This window comes from Pollachius pollachius, assembly GCF_949987615.1.
Source record: "Pollachius pollachius genome assembly, chromosome: 3".
NCBI lineage: Eukaryota > Metazoa > Chordata > Actinopteri > Gadiformes > Gadidae > Pollachius > Pollachius pollachius.
This window is the reverse complement of record NC_136936.1, coordinates 12,839,420-12,858,353: the sequence shown is the minus strand read 5'-3', so window position 1 is coordinate 12,858,353 and position 18,934 is coordinate 12,839,420. Positions and strand designations below refer to the sequence as shown.

The window sequence follows — 18,934 nt, the reverse complement described above, 5'->3', positions numbered from 1 at the left end:
ATTTTGCATGGAAAGTGACAATGAACCGAGTGGTTTAGTGATTGATTGTCACCGACGTCTCCAAATAGACTGGAAACAATCCTTATGTGTGTTTCATCACATTGACAGCGGGGCCAAATTAAGTTAAATTTCAGTGTGTGCTCAATAGCGAATAAAAAGAAGGATCAAAAAAAGAGGCTGAGAGTAAAAGGAGGCTTGTCATCTGCAGGCCATTAAGCATTCCCATTGTCAGAGCAGTAAGTGTCCCGTTGAGAGGCAGCTGTGACTCCGGGTCCACTCCCTCTCTCCCTCTCTCTACCTGTGTCTCTCTACCTGTGTGTTTGAAGCCTCCTGGGTAGCCTTCACCACCTCCTGCATCTCCTTCTTCACCTCCTCTACCTCATCCTGCGCAGCCCGTGCCACCGTCATCTGCCGGGTCACCTCCGCGTTCTACACACACGCGCGCACACACACACACACACACACACACACACAGGTGTGAGAACAGGGCTGGTTATACTCAAAGGTCCCGTGGCATGCTACTTTATGAATGCTTTTATATAGCAGTTAGAGGGCCCCTAAAACAGTACTTGAAGATGTTCAAGAAATTCAGCCTTGGTGCAGAATTACAGCCGCTACGAGCCAGTACCACAATGAGCTCTCCACAAACGTTCCGTTTTTCAGAGGCGGGTCAAGGTGGAGGGTGGGGGTGTGGCCCTGAGCAGCTTGCTGCCATGGTACCATGTGCTCGTGTTTACAGTGGCTGTATCACAATGACGAGGCGCACACAGCTTTTGGCCGTGTTCTGTAAATATTCTAGAACACTCCAAGTTCTCCGGCGGGAGTCCTGGAGCTCTATATCTAAATAACATCATATTATACATAGATATCTATATCATATCATATATATCATCACGGCCAAAAGCTGTGTGCGCCTCCAGACGATATTATGAATCTCAAACGACTGCGTCGGGTTCTCCGACGTCTCTGGTTCTTCCACTTCCATACCAATCTGAAGCAGAGATGGAAATTAACTTTTTTGCCCACCAGCCACTGTGGCAGGTAGATTTAAAAATCTACCAGCCACTCATCTTTTTTACCAGCCACTTTTTATATGCTATATATATTTTTTAATATATGCGGACATTTTAAACAATATAATAGTAACAATAGATAAGAAAAGTGTTTTTCATACACATCATTTACTGTAAGTAGGTGCTACCAAGGAACTGAGTTGAAAATGTTACACTCTTACCGCATATGATAAACAATACACAGGTATCTGCCATGTTAGGTCATGTTTATTTCAAAGGTGTTACGATGACAAGTTTGGGGATAATTCATCTATACAAAGTATTTTCAATAAAAAACAAATTGACATATTAACAATAAAACAACATGGCTACACCATCATAAGTCAATAGGAACATTTGTTTTTTCAGTGTACTGGCCTTTTAATTTCTTCAATTCAACCGGATGTATAATGAAATCTGCCCCTATAATGCAACAGATGTATCCTCTCGGTATAGGAAGACTCATACTCTGCCTATGCATTCGAAATTAAACATTTGAAAACAGGCCATGAAGAAACAAGAACAAGAAACAATGACTTAATAAGTGCAAGACACATTGAAAAATGTCAGAATACATTAAACTATATATATATATATAGGAACTCGTTAGCGTATCTGTTTGTGTACGTTCGCTATGCAACCCTGTTATTGCGCATTCACAGACTGGCTTTTGTCAAAGGAATACCTGATCAATGACGGATTTAATATGGACACAAACGACTAAACATTGGATCTTTGTATGGATTTATATGCATGTTACGGGATGAATTGATAAGCTCCTGTAAGGGCTACGATGGCACAGATGACAGCTGATTTGGAACGGAACAGCAAAGTAAGAAACTCCGACTTTTTTACTGTTCAATTATTAATGTTGTTTTTGAACGAGTATTGGAATACTCGCTCGGAATATCCAACGAGTAGCCTGTAAAATGGTATTCGGGACAGCCCTACGTCTTAGCACACACACTTGACATCTGTTTTGACCAGACTGACAGAAAGCAGCTGTTTGCCAAACAAGTGAGCAGAACTCTAAGGTTACCCAACATGCTAGTTTTTCGACAGCAACAAACTATTGCATTAGGCCTAATAGAAAATAAAATAATAACTTACGTGCAGCGCCATTCGAAGTCTTGAAATGGCCTTCCATTTTTAGAAATTGCGTGTGCATTTCGAAATAGTATCAAGCTGGGCTGTTTGGAGGCTAACGAGCGTCCTCATCGCTGTCGTGGTTTCGGGCGCTGATTTTCCCTTGGCAATTTTCAAAACGTGAAGGTAACTTTTTGAGGACTCGTGGTCCTTCACGGCTTCCAATTTTAGGTTTTGTGTCCCACTCACAAAACTATTGGACCTGTGGCCATCAGAAGCATGTTTACGACAGAGAGCACAGAACATTGTCTGGCTCGTCCCGTCAAACACCAGCCGGTCACGGTGTAGCCCACTGTCCGATGTTCGCCATCTCTTATTAAATATATACAGAATGTCGCAGTTCAGCAAAAGAGGCGTAGAAGAAGAAGGGCGCCGGATGTTGACAGTAATGGTTGTGGAACTGTGCAGCGCCGTATGACGAATGTATTAAATATGCCAAAGAAAGTATTACCCGACACAGTGGCGGGTGAAGTGACACAATTTACCCGCCACCATACAAGTCCAACCGCAAATGGCGTGTGGCGGGTGTTAATTTCCATCCCTGATCTGAAGTAGACTGTACCGCGACATGGAGGAGAAAGGGATGGTGCCTCGGCAGCGGGGCTCCAGCGGGGGACAATCGCGGTCAACAAACACTTTCTCCTCCATGTTGGGGTTCATGTACTTTAGGGAGTCAAAGCCAAAGTTCCTTTCCCCCCAATTCCTTCTTAACCGCGGCTGAGATAACCCCCACTACGAGTCTCGTTGTAAAAATACCTGAGATGTCAGAGAACCCGACACCAACAGCAGAACGGTTATCCAAATAACAAAGAAGTGTACAACACTTGCGTTACAGTGTTTGTACACACACACACACACACACACACACACACACACACACACACACACACACACACACACACACACACACACACACACACACACACACACACACACACACACACACACACACACACACACACACACACACACACACACACACACACACAGCGCTCGCACAGTCGTAGCGTGCCAAATTCTCTGGCCGGGCAAGGCAGAAAAAAGGGAGGTAACTTGGCCCCTTATGACGACACATGGGGCCAAATTCGAAATCGGAGCATCTGAGCTTTTATTTTTCAAAGGGGGAGTAGGATAATAATGCTCAAGAAAACCTCATTACTTGATTTTCATGCCATGGGACCTTTGAACACACACACAATCCAAGAGAATCAGGGCAGCTACAGGGTTCGAAAAGATTTCACCAATTTATGTGGATATGGAAATTGCAAAGTTGAGCACCAAAAAGAAAAGGACACACACCTTTCGGAGCAGCTCTGCGTGGCTCTGGACGAGGCCTGTGTATTTCTCCTTCAGCTTGGTGTAGCGCTGCTCATTAGCCTGGGCTTTTTCTGGGGGAAGAGAAGAGACAAAAACGGGTTAGTAAGATAAAGAGGTAACCACTGACGACGCGGGTTGAAAGGTTGTAGTAACTTAAGAGTGAATACAGATACTGGTCATTAATTAGCAAGTAGGGGGGACTGGCATCTTAGCCCGGTTATTTAAGGAAGCCAATGGGTAGACTAAGGATGTTGGGGATCGAACCTGGAACCTTTCGACTTCGGAGTTTGGGATAGTATCCTTCCCCCTCCCATGTATACTGTCAATGTAAAATGCACTTATTTTCCCTGACAAAAAATATAACCTTCTTATGATCTATTGAAAGACCCCCTCAGCTCAAACTAAACCCCTTAATATAACGACTCATCATTTTCTGGTGAATAATATATATCATATTTCCACAGCCATCCACTGAACGGGACATGCAGACATCCAGACATGCATGGCTGGCTGGCTCGGATCAAGGCTTGTAGGCTGACTTAATACATGAGAAAGTGCCCTGAATTTCAAGTAATCCCCTGACCAGGGAGAACCCTGTATACAACATCAAGGGACTCACGTCTCCTCCTAAAGGTACTTATAATGAGGCAACGAATGGACATCATGAAAAAGCGGGAAAAACTGAGTAAAATCAGTTTGCGTTATCAGTTACAGAGTAAATGTGTATGGTTTTGTAGAAGTAGAAGGCACCAGTGATAAAGACAGATGGATGCCAGGTAATGTTCACCTTGCCTACACTAGCCTAGTGTAGGCAAGCTTATGCTCCATCCTTTCATCAAAATATCCTATGTAGAGGATTAAATTATAATGGATTTTCACTCTTTAATCCATGTGTAAAATAGAGTGCCCCCGTCCACAAATGAGGGGAATTATGATAAATGGGTGTGTCTCCATTATTTGAGGTTTTTTCTATGTTGGATAGCTAAAAGTCGAATATAACTCTTGCTGAGGTTGTTGTCCATAACAAATCTTATATTCATGTACCACAACATATATTCATGTACCACAGTGCAAGTAAAAATGGAATTGTAGTACCGAATGCTGTTAAAATGATATAACCAAAGGCGATAATTATAGGTCTATGAATGAATGTAGTTTACCTCTATAGATGCCTAAAGAGGTGTGTGCCACAAACATAAATAGGTTTCCTGCAACATGTACAGTGACCAGGGTGATATGAAAAAGGTACCCGAATGTGATTGGTTAAACTGGTTTACTAGCAGGCTAGAGCTGTTTCAAATGAAAGTAGCTCTCGCAAAAAAGGGTATTTGCATTGTATGTGTACAGTCCCATTCAGCGCCACTATCTTATCCTTTTAATGCCGTGGGTAAAAACATCACTGAAGGAACGCCGGCGTTCCGGGTGAACGGGCTTACTCTCGATCTCGGTGAGGCTGCGCTGCTCCTTCTCCGTGTCCTCCCTGACGCGCCGCAGGTCATCCAGCTCCGCCCGCAGGAACTCGCTCTCCCCCGACGCCTGCATCCTCAGGTGACTCTGCTCCGCCAGCTCCGCCTCCAGCTCGTTGACACGCCCCCGCAGCGCCTGGCACAGGCGGCCACTCTTGACGGACGGACGGACGGAGGGAGCGAGGGAGGGAGGAAGGTAGGGAGGAAGGTAGGGAGGAAGGGATGACAAGGCAACGGTTGTGAGTTGACTAATGAAACCAAAATCGATATTGGGAGAAAGAATGTTTGGATTTTTTTTAACCTTCACCTCCAGTCTAAAAGACTCCAGCTCATCCTTAAGGGCCTGGATCTCCCTGGTCAGCTGATCAATCAGGCGGTCTCTGGAACACACAGACACACACACAGAGACACACACACCATTAAAATAATGAAAGAGAATGTGGAGCATATTGTTACCCTCTGACACACCAGTCCCATCGTGTCACTTGTCGCCCAGCCTTACTTCTCGTCCTTGCGCAGGCCGTTCTGGCTGTTGAAGTTGAAGGGGTCCGTAGCGGCCGAGGTGCCAAACAGGTCATCAAACTTGGTTTCAACAGCAGCCTACCAATAACAAAAATATATTCAGGCTTTCAAGACATGTACAAATAAGTACATGAACCAACAAGTGAAGTGGAGTATAGTAAAAGGATTTCATCTTGAATTTATGTTGTCGTTTGATTCCAATGTGCACTGAATGATTCCTGACCACCAGAGGGTATGAAGTGAACTCCAAAGCTACTCCTCTAAGCAAACCTCAGCTGCACTACAAGAAGGGCTTATAAGGCTGCAGTGGATCAGCAGTTTAACCTGGTGTCCAAATATCTTCCGCACATCAATACCATTACTTCATTTAAAGTTGGCGTCTGCTACTTACTCGCTTATTTATCTGACTACATAGTTTAAAGCAGAAATTAAACACTAGGCATAGTAAGCATCATTTACAAGATCATTTCCCACTCTATAGCTCCTAGGTTAAACACCCTCATAGAAACTGGATTAAAGATAATAAGTATTCAGAACTACATTTTTCAAACGAGTTAAACGCCATCTTGTCCTAATGCAGAGTTTGACATCATTAGGTCGGTTGGCTTGAGTCCTGCAGTAGTTCATTAGTGAACAACAACCGACTCAAACTAAAACGCCATACATGAGGGTTCAACTTTGTATTGCCCCAGGACGCAGCTATGAATAGTATGGAGTAGAAAATGCGGTCCGTATTTCAGTGCAGTGACTACATGAGAGCCAGGTGGTGGCCAATCCCCTCCGCACCTCTAAGGAACTGATCCTCACTGGTATGGATGCCTAACACACGGTTTGTTTCCCCCAAATATCTTACAGAATCTGAATGTGAGAAGTTGTAGGTAGCATGACTGCCCTCTTCCTGAGCTGACTTTCCAACTTACCCACCTCATGATGTGGAGAATAGGGGTTTCCTCTAAATCACAGTTGCGTGATCTATTCGGTTCTATTCTTCAGACTCTCTTGCTAAATGTAACTCTGACCTACGGCCCCTTTAACCCCTGAGTGGCTGAGTCATAGCAGTGAGTTGTTGTGAGGCTGACCGGCTGTGAGGGGACTTCCATGTCCACCAGGTCCTCTGTCTCCACCACGTGTTCGGACTCTGGGGAGGAGGACTCGGCCGGGATCACCACCACCGGACTGATGTGCTCCGAGAGCGCCGACGCACGCAGGAAGTTGGGAGGGTTCTGGCGGGGAGAGAGACAGGAAGCAGACCGTCTAACCTTTAGTAAGTTAACCTTTAGTAACAATAGCAGTGAGAAATAACTATAGTTAGTCATTAATAATGCTCAAGCTTTGCAAGTACCTTGTTATTGTATGACATGTAATAAGAGATAAATACATATATGAATGTTTTATGCTGGTTTGGATGGAGAAGTTTGAAACAATTAACTTTGATCAATCAAATAACACCAATACATATTATGAACCACAATTTCTACATTTTCATAATGAATGATATAAAAAAAAAATACGAAAAAGTATTATGTACAGAAATAGTCTGTAGATAGGAAGAATGAAAAGGTCAACTGAAAGGTCTACAGCCCCCCGGGGACCTTTCCCAGGGGTTCAGCCTCTCCAACATCTGGATAGAGGCAGGGTGAAGACAGAGAACGATGAGGCAGATGTTCTCTCACCTCCGGTAACTGTGGGATCTGGATGAGCTTCTTAAAGTACTGCAGGTTACTGGAGCGGTAGAACAGACTCTTTAACCTGGAAAGGATTCAAGTTGAGAACAATATGTACCGTGCCTCATTTGATAAACGTATTTAACATTTATTATTCAAGTGTATTATCAACACTTTTTTATTATGCAATTATAATATTTGACAAGTCTTTTTTCCTCTGAATGTATTATTTGTCTTTTGATACAATTGAATATCAACACAATTTTTGAATTGATATACAACATCTGAGAAGTGCTCATTTAGGGGAGGGATGAGAGAAAAAAGAAGAAGAGTAATGTGAAGGTATTAAACGGCAGCATTGGGCCGTGGACAGGACAATTAATTCCAGCGGTGTTACAGAGTTTGAGCCAGGCGTAGAGCGTGATGGACGCCCCCGTCAGAGTGTGTGTGTCTGCTGGGGTAACTCACTTCTTAAACTGCTCCTGGAAACGGTCTCTGTGGCCCTGGAGTGTGTCTGCTGGCAGGCCTGCACACACACACACACACACACACACACACACACACACACACACACACACACACACACACACACACACACACACACACACACACACACACACACACACACACGTTAGTTGTAAGAACCATAGATTCCTTTTGAGAATTTGGGTTGCGTATCAACTGTGAGTCTAAAATTTGTAAAACCTCAGGGTGTGTATCAGTGTGCATGTCGACCGTCGACCAACAGCCAAGTGTCAAGCATGACTGCATGACTCTCATTAGAAGGGGAACTAAAGAGCCCCTGGGGAGCTGAAGAGGTTTAATTTAACACATCTAATGAATAATAACAGATGTTTCCAATGCTCGCTTTTCGACATACGGTTCTTTCTGCCAGGCTTTTTTGCCCCGCAAGCAGTACTAGGGTTTGTCCAGCAGGGAGAGCGCTTACAGGAGTGCAGTTTGAAGAGCAGCTTGACGGTGTAGTCGTACAGGTGGCTGCAGTCCAGGATGACCTGGATCAGAGGAGCCAGCCGGCACTGGCCCGCCGCTGTCACCGACACCGACCGGGACATGTCCAGGGAGCTGAACACTACACACCCACAAATACACAAGGCCAAAGGATACACTTACAGTTTAGAAGGGCCCAGAGGCCCTCATTGACCAGAGAGCGCCCAGGCAGAGTGTGAAGCCAAACCCAGAGGGCGTCAACACCCTGAACATTAACAGGGATGTCTGACTCCCCCCCCCCCACAGCCAACTCTTTAATCATTACACCACTTATTTTCCCTCTCTTCATCACAGTACCAGGCTTTCTAGACACACAGTGAGGTGTGGTTTCCGGCTAACAGACACACGCACACACACACTCACACACACGCACACGCACACATACACACACACACACAGAGCAGCTAAAAATGAAGAAGTGAGGAAGGAAGAAGCAAGTTTTCAGCCTTTTGTTGAGACTCGATGCAACTGGTTACTTGCTTCAGTTAAGACCACCTAATATCATGCCAAAACATATGATTTACTGTCCTACTAACACAACGATGTGCAGCAATATAACAGGCTGTTTTTTTTTGCACTGTTTATCCACAAAATGTATCCACACCACACTGAAACGGTTACGTCATGCATCATGGATGGAAGTTACCACATACTCTCGGCCCTATAGTGGTTAGAAATGTAATCATGCAACTTAACAAACATGTTGAGCTTTTTTTAATACACTCAAACAATATTACAATTAGTATTTGTTTACAGCGTGTGAACCCATTTCCAGGCTGTTTTGTGTATGAGCTCAGTTTGTTTTTGGTCTGATGACGGTGATGGTGATGAGGACCTTGTGTGACCAATAAAAATGGAAATGGCTGCCATATGTGACCAACGTATCCTGGTGACCTGAATACCACCTCTTAGTAACTATACCACAGTGTACTAAGCCACAGTGTAAGAGGATGCTGGTGTAGACATCCCTACTCATTTTGGTGTGCTCTTGGGTACGGATGTCTTTTTATACACAAAACGTGTTCCTCTTCCTTCTGCACGAGTGGCCACATCTCTTTTGGGAGTGCCCTGTGAAAGTACAGCTTGCTTGTGTGTGTGTGTGTGTGTGTGTGTGTGTGTGTGTGTGTGTGTGTGTGTGTGTGTGTGTGTGACAATAAGTCCTGATTATTTGGGTGTATCTATTTAGGGAGAGTCTTTGGAAAGACAGTGTGTGTGTGTGTGTGTGTGTGTGTGCGCATGCGGCGTGCCTGTGTGTTTCATTATCATCATCTCTTCATTATGTCCTTCCCTGCATAAGCCTTGCGCACAGCGGGGGGGTGGGTGGGCTTACAGGGACGAGCTGAGCAGAGCATAACTTACCGCCAAGAAAAAGGTTAAGCTCCAGCTCCAGGTAGTCAAACATCTCCACTGTCAGCTGGAAACTGGAGGAGGGGAAGAAGATGGAGGGCATAGCATCACGAGGAGAAGAGGGTGTAACACAGCCAAAACTAAAATAACGATCACATCATGTTTCGGCTCATTTGCTACTCCCACTTCCCCATCACAATGACGAAAAACCGAAAAAGCCCCTCGATGGCTCCCAGGCTAAGAATGCTTCTAAACAAGTGGCTAAGAATAGGAAGGTTGGGTCTGGATCCGTCGTAGGGTCGCCTGACTGGAAACCCCTCTCAGTGTTTCCCTCCATGAAGGGAGGAATGCTTCAACTCATTCTCCCAGGATGCCTCCTATTTTAAGAGCAGGTTCACTCACACAAAGACAGATTCAGGTCTGTGTTTGTCTGACATATATTTCAATATATCTAGATATAGTAGGCTTAAGCAAACACATCGGGGACTATAGCAATGGTCATGTATGTAGACGGCATTAAGAGCAAAACAGAGAGCGGTTTTACTGTACTTGTTTGTGAAAGAGCAAGACACTTTCACAGACAAAGAACAAACACTGAAACTTGACCAAATCCAAATCCAAAACAAGCCGCATGCACGGCCCTTTTCCAAGACAGAATAACAATGCCAGAGGTCTGAACTTTGCTCACCTTAATGGATGAAATTCAACCATTGTGTAAACTGAGCTTTTCCATGATCACAAGTACATGTCAAAGCCAATCAATTTATGTTCATAAACCGATTCCTCTGAGCAATCAAACTACAGTTCACATGTAAACACGCTGTTATGATTGCAGGCCCTAGAACAGTAGAGCATTTGATATTTATTTTACCTAGACTGAGGCAATAAAGAAATGTTTGACTCGAATAAGAGCCGGATTGGAGCTTGGCCATCATCGCAGCCACAGGCTATAACCGGGACCAAAACAAGAAGCAAAATAAAAAAACAACTCACAAGTTGTTAACGTCATTCTCTCCCGCCTCATCGAGTTGTCTGTTGGACATCTGCAGGTTGCCTGGGAAACGGGGGTTCTGGAAGAAACAACAGTTTTTCAACAACTTTTTCTGCTCAACAAAATAAAGTAATCTGTAATTACATCGGTTTGGGAACACAGGTGCAACTGGGTGCAACACACAAAATAATAACAATCTTATGTTGAAATGAGAGCCGTTTATTAAAATGTGCTTTTTGCTCAAGCCCAAATTTGTAGTTGTGCACATTTTTGCTTGCAGTGCTTGTCTCTCTGCGCAGCGGTAGTTTGTCGAGATGACGTCTAAAGTGCAGTAGCCTGGAAACTAAACAAACACTGTGTGTGGAGCAGGCATAGTGATGAGTTCAATAAACAATGGCATGAGGGCTAAAGGGTTCGGCTGTCCGCCACGTCAAACTGTAATCCTCTTTGACACATCATGACTAAATGAAAAGGGTGGCCTCAGACAACACAAAAGGCACTACGCAACACACAACGCCTATCAACTGCAGATGACGGGCATATTAACAAGTGACCACAACATCCTGTGACAACACCGACAGCTAAGCCCTCAGCTGTCTTTAAAAAAGGCTGCATTACATGGACTAAAAGCGGCCATTAGTGTTAAAGTGAAAATGTTCTCTACAAGCAACACCCCCCCCCCCCCCCCCCCCCCCGGCAGACTCATTGTGGGTTCAGCTGACTCACTTTGATGTGAAACTCCATTTTGGTGATGAGCAGTTTGAGGTAGACGCTGCACAGCTTCCCATAGCCTTCGCTGAGGTGACCCTGGGGGCGAGAAAAACAGGGCAGAGAGAGAGAGGGAGAGAGAGAGAGGGAGAGAGAGAGAGAGAGAGAGAGAGAGAGAGAGAGAGAGAGAGAGAGAGAGAGAGAGAGAGAGAGAGAGAGAGAGAGAGAGAGAGAGAGAGAGAGAGAGAGAGAGAGAGAGATGGGGATGAGCGGAAGGGGGGAATCTGTTTTTGCGGAGGTTCGGGAGTTCTCCGAGCAGGATGTACAAAGGGTTTGTGAGAATAAGTAATGCAGAATGCTGAGGAATGTGTTTTCTGATACGTTGGCTGAGCACCGCCGGATGCCAACTTGCAAGAAGTGTGCGAGGAGTCAAAACAATTGTAAATGATACGCTACATGTATTGCAGCGCAGACTCAATAGCTGTTCAAACAGCCTTGGTCAAGTTAGGGTCAGGTACAGTTTAAACCAAGAGTGCAAACTCTTGGGCCGGAGCTTCTGAGAATGCCTGAGTTGAAGGGTGAAGCTATGGGGCCAGGAGCTCTTTAGTTCCCCTTTAGTCAGATGTGTTGCTGACATTCCAACAGGAAGGATAAGGACGTAACCCCCGGTTACAGGGACTCTACTTCCTGTGTGGTTCATTCGAGTGACATTAGCAAATAAGGAAGCAAAAGGTTTTTTTCACAGTTTGACCTTTAAGTTCCAGGTATATAAAAAAACATAAAAATAATTATCAGACAAACTAAGTTCACATGGTGCTTCTGCCTCAACTCAGCCAAAGTATCTAGAGCAAGTCGTTATAGGCTTTAAAGGGGTGATTTCATGCTTTTTTGACTTTTCCCTTTGCTTTAGACTGTTATATGCCGTATGGATACATGTTTTACTTCTGCTAAGCTAGAAAAATCATCGGTGTGAGGAATTTCCTTATTATCGGGGCAGGATGTAAAACCTGTGGACGCTGCACAGACTTTTTGCTGAAGCCTGGGGAAGAACGGAGCAACTTTTTGCTGTTGCAGAGCACCCTTTACATAGACATCCCTAAACCTACTATAGTTTCTTTATCAATTTCTTTCAACTCAGGGCGTCACGGGTGCTTGGCCAAAGACATGAGGCGTTCAAGGCTCATTGATAACAATGACAGAAACCAGCCCCAAGGCGCAAAAAAAATTGAGGTGTGATAACTGTGATCGGCAGCTTTACCTAACTACATGTGGAAAGCATGCTGATACCTGTGGAGCCTTAAGCCCTGACAAGCCTCACTGCCATTCATGGGCGTGATTCTAATCATATTATAAGTCGAAATACCTTAGGTAACAAGATGCATGCTAAAAAAAAATGGCATTGCTGAGTAGTGACATAAATCCCCATTTTGCAGAAAGTTAAGCACAGCAAGTTATTATGCTCACACTGCCCGGTTAGAGCAGAAAGGACGAGACAATGGATAACACTGCATTCTGATGTTCTTACCCACATCCTGCTCATGTCTGTCAAATCAGCCTTGTTCCTCATGGAGTCCTTAATCACCTACAGTGGATGGAGAGAACAGCCTTAGTTAGAAAAACGACTCGTTCATAAATTCATAAAAACAGTAAGAGCCGCCATGAATCTGCACACTTGGCTTCAACATGAGATCCTCATCTGAATGTAACATAAGTCCTGTGTTCCCGTACAGGAGCCCTTTGGGGACGAGGTACGTACGTTCGGGTGTCCGTCACGCAGGATCTTGTGGAAGACGTGGCAGAACTTCCAGCAGAGGACGGCGTGGCTGGAGAGCGGCAGGCGGTTGACCGCCGCCCAGAAAGTGTGGGCTCCCCTCTCATGGTGCGTTCCCAGGATGCACGGTGAAGGGGGGGGTGGCGGTCAAGGATCATGAAACACTCATGGGGGTATGGGGGGGGGGCAGCAAGGATTATGACATCGTTCTGATTGGATGGACTGTGCTGCATCTCTAACCCGTCTCCATTTCAGGACTTGATGAGTTTTATAATGACCAATCACAATCCCCTTTGATGAAGTATTTAGTTAGGTCATAATGTGTGTGTGTACATCTTGTACGTGCATGTGTGATGGTTTCAGAGCTTTCTTTTAATATCAATACACACGATTCCTGAAACTTTATTTTATAGAAACAGTCAATGTCATTGACTAACACTACATAAACACAGCATCTCTCTCTCTCTCTCTCTCTCTCTCTCTCTCTCTCTCTCTCTCTCTCTCTCTCTCTCTCTCTCTCAGCTCCAAGGTGCAGCCAGGCGCTGGAGCTAATGTCTGTTGTTTTACCCTCACACCGTCTCAGAGCCGATTAACGCCTCCTTCACCGCTCTGGAATTAAGTTTAAACACACACGCTCTTTTCCTTTCCTGGCCAGTACACGATGAGCATTCATCACAGACAAACACACACACACACACACACAAGAATACAACCACATACACAATAACACACACACACACGCACACAACAAAAAGGATATTGCGAGCATGCTTCTCTTTGACGGCGACCTCCTGTGTGTTGATGGCTTTATTGATGCTGACAGCCTGTAAAAGAAAAGACAGCAGTCATATTAATACAACTACAGAATTAGGAAAACCTTGTTGACACAAAAGCATTTCCCAGGAAACCTCACACATATCAGTCAGACGTGTTAGTTATGTTCTCTCTGCCCAGCCTTACCCTCTGCTTTCTTTGCACAAGTGAGTGCAAATAAAGAGCATCTTCACATTCTTTTGCCTGCAATCCAACGACACAGTGTTTGAAGCTGGCAGCATGAGGTAGTAGGTGCAGACTTTGTGTGGTGTAAAGGGGCATTGCTCCACGTGTGCCTTCCCTTGCTTAGTAACCCTGCCACCTCCAGGCTCATAGGTCCCCCGGCACCAACGACACACAGACACACACACCGTCATGGGATGCAGAGAGTGAGCAGTCAGATGGTTTCTGAGAACCTGATAGCAATTAACAGATGGTGACATGAACTTCAGCCAACAACGAGGCTTGGAAAAATTATAAATGCATGCGTTTCCTCATCCAACATCTCAGCCTCCTAACCAATCAGGTCGTCAACCCTTCTAATTGGAGGAGGATAAGTTGGAGTGATCATTTTTGGCCTGGGATGAGTGAGCCAGATTCAGAAGGGACCTGGAAACTTGGTATTCCAGACAGCAGTCTGGAAGAGGACTGGGCTCCTCGCTGATTTGGCTCCGAGGTGTCTGACCAAATGCAAAACAGGTTGTAGTGAATGCCGCTCACATGAGAGATTGCACATTCACTCACACACATACATATGGACCTACAGTAGCATATTGGCAAACAATGCACTTTCATAGAAGAGCTACAGAACATTGCTTGATATGAAATTACATGCTGCACAGTAGGGCTGGGCGCTTAATTGAATTTTGATCGAGATTTCGATTTTAGCGTGTAACGATCACAAAATTAACACAATCGAGTTCTTTCATTTTTTTTTTTTACGTTTTTTTTAAAATGTTTTATAGAAAGGGCAGAACAGCTGGATACATATCTGTATATTATTTTAGATTGGAACATTTTCTTTTTGACCATTTTGTGTATTGTTTTAAGGCGAAATTTCAAAGTTCTCAGTTACAAAGTTTTTTTTGGGAGAGACATGTTGAATAAATGCAACATGTTTTCAAACTCAAAAATAATCGTTTGAATAATCAGGATTTCAATATTGACCAAAATAATCGTGATTATGATTTTTGCCATAATCGGGCAGCCCTACTGTGCAGCTCATTGTCTAGGGGAAACCAAGGTTATTTCCTAATTGAGCCATGGTATCCTGCGTGGCTGTTCTACATAAAGCATAATGTGACGCTCCTAAGCATTCTGTTTGTGTGTGCATATTTAGCTCCTTAACCATGCCTTTTCAGTGGGCCTCATCAAATTTCATACAAAGGAGACCAAAGAGGGCCATAAAAGATACCCAAGTAAAGTCTACTCCTAAAATTAACAACAACAGCATTTTCTTCTGCAACTCCCTACAGAATTCAGAGGAGTTTGTGGCGCACTGCTTAAAAAGTGTAATCTACTATTGCTTTCAGTAAACAGTAAAACACCATTAACTTGAGAGCCAAATCAGGACCTGCACTACCCTGCAGCCAACTACTGCCACAAATGGCAACAAGGCAAAAAACTGCACATCCCCAGATGACCTGACTGGTGCAGGTTGAGGTCAGAAGATGACCACAGCCCGTCTCTTTTATACCGTCCCACTTCCCCCAAACATCCTGAGATGGCTCCAAGCAACCTACCAACAATGTGAGACTTGACCCTAAATCATTGTGTAGTCACCACGTATACTGCCAGAGGAAGAAGATGTGGATACAGATATGTGTGTTGTGGTGGCAGTGGCGGGGATAGAGAGTGAGCGAGTAAGATATCAATTTTTTCAGTGACATTGTGAATTTTTTACATTTGAAATATAAGGATGAGAAGGTATGAGCTTTAAAGTGTGAAGCTTAGTTTTAGTTTGGCATTACATATTATCATACATTTGGACGTAGTGCTTGGTCACATGTAAATTAATATCAGACAAGATATTGATTTGCGGGAATGTTGGTTGGTCTAAAGTCGTAGCCTCAATGCTAACTTTGCTCTGTTGCTACGGTTGCAAAAGGTTGTCTCTCCATTTGTTAATATTTGCTCCCAATCACTAGATAATGTAATGTAAGGATTTAAAATAGTCTGACAAGTGATCATTGTATAAGGCCCTCATTTGGCCCGGCTCTACAATGTGATGAAGAGGCTGGAGGAAGAAGCTGTGATAGCGAGGTAAAGGTTTAATCGTACATATTAACTCGCTCCACATGCCACTGGAAGAATGCAGTCCACCCACATATGTCCCGTGTCAATGGCTTTGGTTTTAATCACACCGGGCGCACAATAGAAGACCATTTTATGCTTTATAACGGAGCTGACGTTATTTATCCCAGGGAAAGGAAATTGGAAATAATGGAATGAAAATAGTGAGCGATTGCTATTTAACACTATGGGTCCTCGAAGCCTCACATAATCACCATCAGTTCACCCTGCTGCCTCAGTAGGACTTCAGTAGGCCCATCAAAGCAGATCGAATTGAGTTATCAGGTTATACTTACACTGCTATAGGCTCCTCGAACCATGATGTAATCCTTGGGGCATGTCTTTAGGTGGAGTACATCATAGCATGGCTAGCATCCCGAGGCACACACCCCAAAAATCGGAATGGATGTGGGAAAAGGTTTACAAGAAAATACAGAGAACAACACACTTTAGAAACTACCTAGTTCTGTCAAGCTGTCTAGTTCTTTAATTGAAATCCTGTTGACAGGAAGGCATGACCAGAACATGTTTAAATGATGACTGGTGACATTAAACATGCATGAGGTTGACTTCATTTGGACAACAAGCAGGACACCTGTTCTAATTACATAGACGGGCACCAAAACCCGGGCCCCAAATGTTCCCCTGTCCTTTTTACACACGGTGTCACTCCAAATGCAAACATGAACCCAACTTTGGTGTTATGAAGAGGTGAATGACCAAAAGGAGGTCTGAGCCAAGTAGCAACGGTGGTTGAAATTAATGTTCTAATAAAGAAGATGATAATGAATTTACTGTGTGGTACTGTGGACATTTTACATGGTGGCTTATCGGTCGGTCCGAGCCACAGTTCATACACTCGGCTTCTCAGAGCATCCACCACAAATTCGCCCTGCTAGACGATGACGCCTACATTTCCAGTGATGTTAATGTTTCTGTCCCATGGTGCACGGGCGTTCACTTGGGTTTAAGGTGACGTGAGAAAACAGGTTCTCATCAAACATATCGGACAAAACACAAACGGGAGGAATGATGGACTCCGAGCGGGAGGCGGTACCCACACAGGCACCCAATTAGCCCACAGTACAACTTTGTGCTTTGTGGGCCGGGGAAGGAGAGTGCCAGCTGCCCCAGGACTCTTGGCTACGGGCTTGGGCCGCTCACTGGCCTCCGTCAATGGCCCATTAGTTCCCTTCCCGACTGACTTCCACAGGGCCCAGCAGACAAGACTCCATGATGACCGCCTCTAGGAGGGGAGGGAGGTGAGAGCTCGCTTCAGGGGAGAACGACTCCCCTGAAGCAAGGGAATCGGCTTCTACGACAAGGGTCTCCAAGAAGTGGATGGGTTCATTCGAATGGAGCCTTGCGTCATTGTGCACGCACCAAAACACAAAGATAAACGATGGCAACCGTCTCTAATCCTACCCGAAACATCGGGCCCCGATAATCAGCACTGAGTCAAGTGCTGAATAATATTCCATCTTGTTATTCAAAAACATATACAGATTTACCCCCCTGACATAAGTCAGAGCTCACACACCAGCACCTTTGCTGTGTGCAGTAAACTCTCCAGGCTCGGCCCTCCTCTTTTCAAAGCGGCTTTTGACAGACAGCCTCCGGGAGCTCGTCTGAGCTGGCCCCAGTACGCCCCACTTTGCTCTTCCACTAGAAAGCAGGACATTGATATGCTGACGGTGGCCCGACTGTGTCCACCACCACCATCAACACCACCACCACCACCACCACCACCACCACCAGGGCCCAGCAGCATATCCTGACTGCTACATTAAAAACAGCCGCCCCCTCATCCCTGCTTGATTTCCACCGACCGTCTCCTTGTCTTCCCAGTGGCCCTTCTGATGGACATACGTGGGAACGTGTGACTCATCATCCATCTCTAGGAAATTGATTTCTAAAGACGTGATTCCAGATGACAGGTCCGGGTAGGGCTTCATGGAAATAGCACAGCACCATGACTAACAACAACAATAACAGTATCCGCAAAATATAAGAGGGCTTTTAAAAAAGTATATATTATACCAGGTGAAGACGTGACCAAATCGTGAAAGACCTGTGTCGTTCCATCGTTTCAGCTATACAGGTTTGTGGAGGGAAGCAGATCAAGAACGCGAGCAGGATAAATTAGGAAAGCCTTGGTCCCCTCTTGGGCTTCTGCTCCTGGTTTCAGCATGTAGGGACACAAAACCGGTATCCTAAAATGACCTCGATGACGGTTGTTCTACAGCAGGAGCCGACGCGCTGTCGGGATACGACACCGGCACCATAATTACTCCATCCTCAGAATAAGGGGACATGTGGAAGCTGAGCCTGGGGCTGCATTGTCTTTTATTTTGTCGTTTTTTTCAATTGCACAATTTTGCATCTGACCGTGATGGAGAACGGAGATGCTTTATTTGTTAATTACCGGGAACACTGCATGCCGAGGCATCACACAGCACGGTGCATCTAGACGATGAAGGGAGACGGCAGGGAAGCAAGCAGAGGTGAAGGCCTCCGTGTAGATGGAGCCCATAAATCAAATGGCCTGGGTGCTTCATCTCAGACCTGTGTGGCTGCATTATACTGCCACAAGTCCTGCCCACCAACAGCTACGCAAGTAAACATCCGTAGGAATGAAAACAGGAAACATGTGTGCCTGCCTGAGAGTTGCTCTGGGAGGGGGACTGTATGTCCTGGAGGGGTGCGACCGATGCATGAAGCCCTGGAGGTGGAGGTATAGAAGGAGGAACTAGGGAATGGTAGGGGGTGGGGAAGGGATTGGGGTGGAGGCTCAAGGCACTCAGTCATGCTTCCTGTTCTGGCACACCCTGTTCTGC

At 45.1% G+C, this 18,934-nt stretch overlaps 1 protein-coding gene across 2 annotated transcripts in view; it reads right to left on the bottom strand.

Annotated features, from left to right (window-relative positions):
• Positions 1 to 18,934, bottom strand: part of hip1 (huntingtin interacting protein 1) — a 42,088-nt gene that overhangs the window by 14,581 nt on the left and 8,573 nt on the right. For both annotated transcript variants that reach the window (XM_079731571.1, XM_079731572.1), the window contains exons 2-16: positions 13,753 to 13,816; positions 12,978 to 13,120; positions 12,747 to 12,803; positions 11,240 to 11,320; positions 10,516 to 10,592; positions 9,535 to 9,596; positions 8,117 to 8,257; positions 7,636 to 7,693; positions 7,177 to 7,252; positions 6,583 to 6,726; positions 5,484 to 5,581; positions 5,289 to 5,361; positions 4,952 to 5,135; positions 3,498 to 3,586; positions 313 to 429 (exon numbers count right to left, since the gene is read on the bottom strand). In XM_079731571.1, coding sequence (XP_079587697.1) covers positions 313 to 429; positions 3,498 to 3,586; positions 4,952 to 5,135; positions 5,289 to 5,361; positions 5,484 to 5,581; positions 6,583 to 6,726; positions 7,177 to 7,252; positions 7,636 to 7,693; positions 8,117 to 8,257; positions 9,535 to 9,596; positions 10,516 to 10,592; positions 11,240 to 11,320; positions 12,747 to 12,803; positions 12,978 to 13,120; positions 13,753 to 13,816 — 1,464 coding nt within the window. The remainder of the gene's footprint in view (positions 1 to 312; positions 430 to 3,497; positions 3,587 to 4,951; positions 5,136 to 5,288; positions 5,362 to 5,483; positions 5,582 to 6,582; positions 6,727 to 7,176; positions 7,253 to 7,635; positions 7,694 to 8,116; positions 8,258 to 9,534; positions 9,597 to 10,515; positions 10,593 to 11,239; positions 11,321 to 12,746; positions 12,804 to 12,977; positions 13,121 to 13,752; positions 13,817 to 18,934) is intronic.